General features: G+C 36.5%; 1 protein-coding gene across 1 annotated transcript in view; it reads left to right on the forward strand.

The window, feature by feature from the left end:
• The window catches only part of IPP (intracisternal A particle-promoted polypeptide), a 56,461-nt gene extending 55,040 nt beyond the window's left edge, over nucleotides 1-1,421 (forward strand). Inside the window, exon 8 of the mRNA XM_006898984.1 lies at nucleotides 1,064-1,421. Within this exon, the coding sequence (XP_006899046.1) occupies nucleotides 1,064-1,288 (225 nt within the window). The 3' untranslated portion in view covers nucleotides 1,289-1,421. The remainder of the gene's footprint in view (nucleotides 1-1,063) is intronic.
• Nucleotides 1,422-1,668: the final 247 nt, after the last annotated feature.

Here is a 1,668-nt window from a genome sequence, read left to right on the forward strand (position 1 = left end):
ATTGATGCCTTTGAACTGTGGTGCTGGAGAAGAGTGTTGAATATACCATGGACTGCTAGGAGAACAAACAGGTTTGTCCTGGAGAGGGTGAAGCAGAATGCTCCTTGGAGTCAAGGATTCTGAAACTTCATCTGACATACTTTGGGCATGTTGTAAGGAGGGACTAGTCCTTAGAGAGGGACATCATGTTTGGCAGAGTGGAGGGGCGGTGCTGGAGAGGAAGACCTTCGAAGAGATGGATTGATTCTGTAACTGGAGTGATGAGAATGAGTGCTTTTTAAATTTTTTTTAATTTTATTGTATTATTTTTACATGTACCATCAAATCAGATCTGACTGGTACAGGAGGAGATTGTCCCCTCCTTTTCCAGCTGAGCATCTGGTGGCTTTGAACCGTGTACCTCTGGGATTGCAGTGCAGTGTCTTGCCACTAGGCCACCAGAGATCCCTGGGAATGAGTGCTTTTGAGATGGCTAGGTTGGCACAGAATAGAACAGCTTACAGGACTCTTGTACTTGGGGTCGCTATGAGTCGCAAGCAACTCGATGGCACATAACAACAACAACAATCATCAATAATTCCACTAGATGGTCCTTGCAAAAAACAGATTTCATAGTCAAATAAATTTGATAGGTGTTATATGCTTTTTCAGTCTCTTTAAGATGTTTAAGTCATTGTTTAACAAAATGTTCTTAAAAGGTCATTGCTGAGCATTTTTGTTTAGTTTATTTGTGTGTGTGTTGTTGTGGTGTGGTGTGCTTTTTTTTTTAATGCATTACCTGCTAATAGCCCATAGAACTAGTTTCTTAGAATACTGGCCTATATACTATTTCTAGGTCACTTTTTATCATAATTTGTATTTGTAATCATAGCTGTGTTTTTAAGTTTCCTTCTGAATTCACTAATTTTCCAGACAAAAGTTCAAATAAAAATGTTACGCTTGCCTGAGTAAATTTTGAATTTTAAATGTAAACATGCAAAAAAGTCAGAGTATCTGGTTTTTCAGAAATTATCTCTGTTGCAATAATTTTATTACTCTAATATTTTTTTTTTCTTTTAACCAGGAAAAGTGGATTGAAGTTGCCTCAATGAAAGTACCTAGAGCAGGCATGTGTGTTGTGGCAGTCAATGGCCTTCTGTATGTTTCTGGAGGTCGATCTTCTAGCCATGACTTCTTGGCCCCAGGAACTTTGGACTCAGTGGAAGTTTATAACCCTCATTCAGATACATGGACAGAAATTGGTAATATGATCACCAGTCGTTGTGAAGGAGGTGTTGCTGTATTATAACATACAAAGCATACAGCCATACCAGAAACATTTTGAAAATACAGTACTTTACCTTTTGCAAATCAAATATGTACCTAGTGATAGAATCTTCTGACTTTATTTTGCTTCTCTGTGTTTAGTTAAGAAATTACTAGAGAGAAATTTTTATTAAAATTTGACTAGGTGTATGGAATATATTCTAAATTAATAAAGGACTCACAAATTTGATAAACTTGTCAACAACAGAATTGCTGTTTCTGCTTTTCAGTTGTCTAGTTAGAGTCCTATTTGTGAAAAATTCTTTTTTTAGAAGCATCTTGTCCATCAATTCCTTTAGATGGTGCTTCTTAAGTGTATTTCAAGCTGTAAAATGACCTTTATGTGATTCAGGAATAATATCA

The sequence above is a fragment of the Elephantulus edwardii genome, unplaced genomic scaffold (assembly GCF_000299155.1).
Source record: "Elephantulus edwardii isolate Elephantulus edwardi_28Jun2011 unplaced genomic scaffold, EleEdw1.0 scaffold00243, whole genome shotgun sequence".
Taxonomy (NCBI): Eukaryota; Metazoa; Chordata; class Mammalia; order Macroscelidea; family Macroscelididae; genus Elephantulus; species Elephantulus edwardii.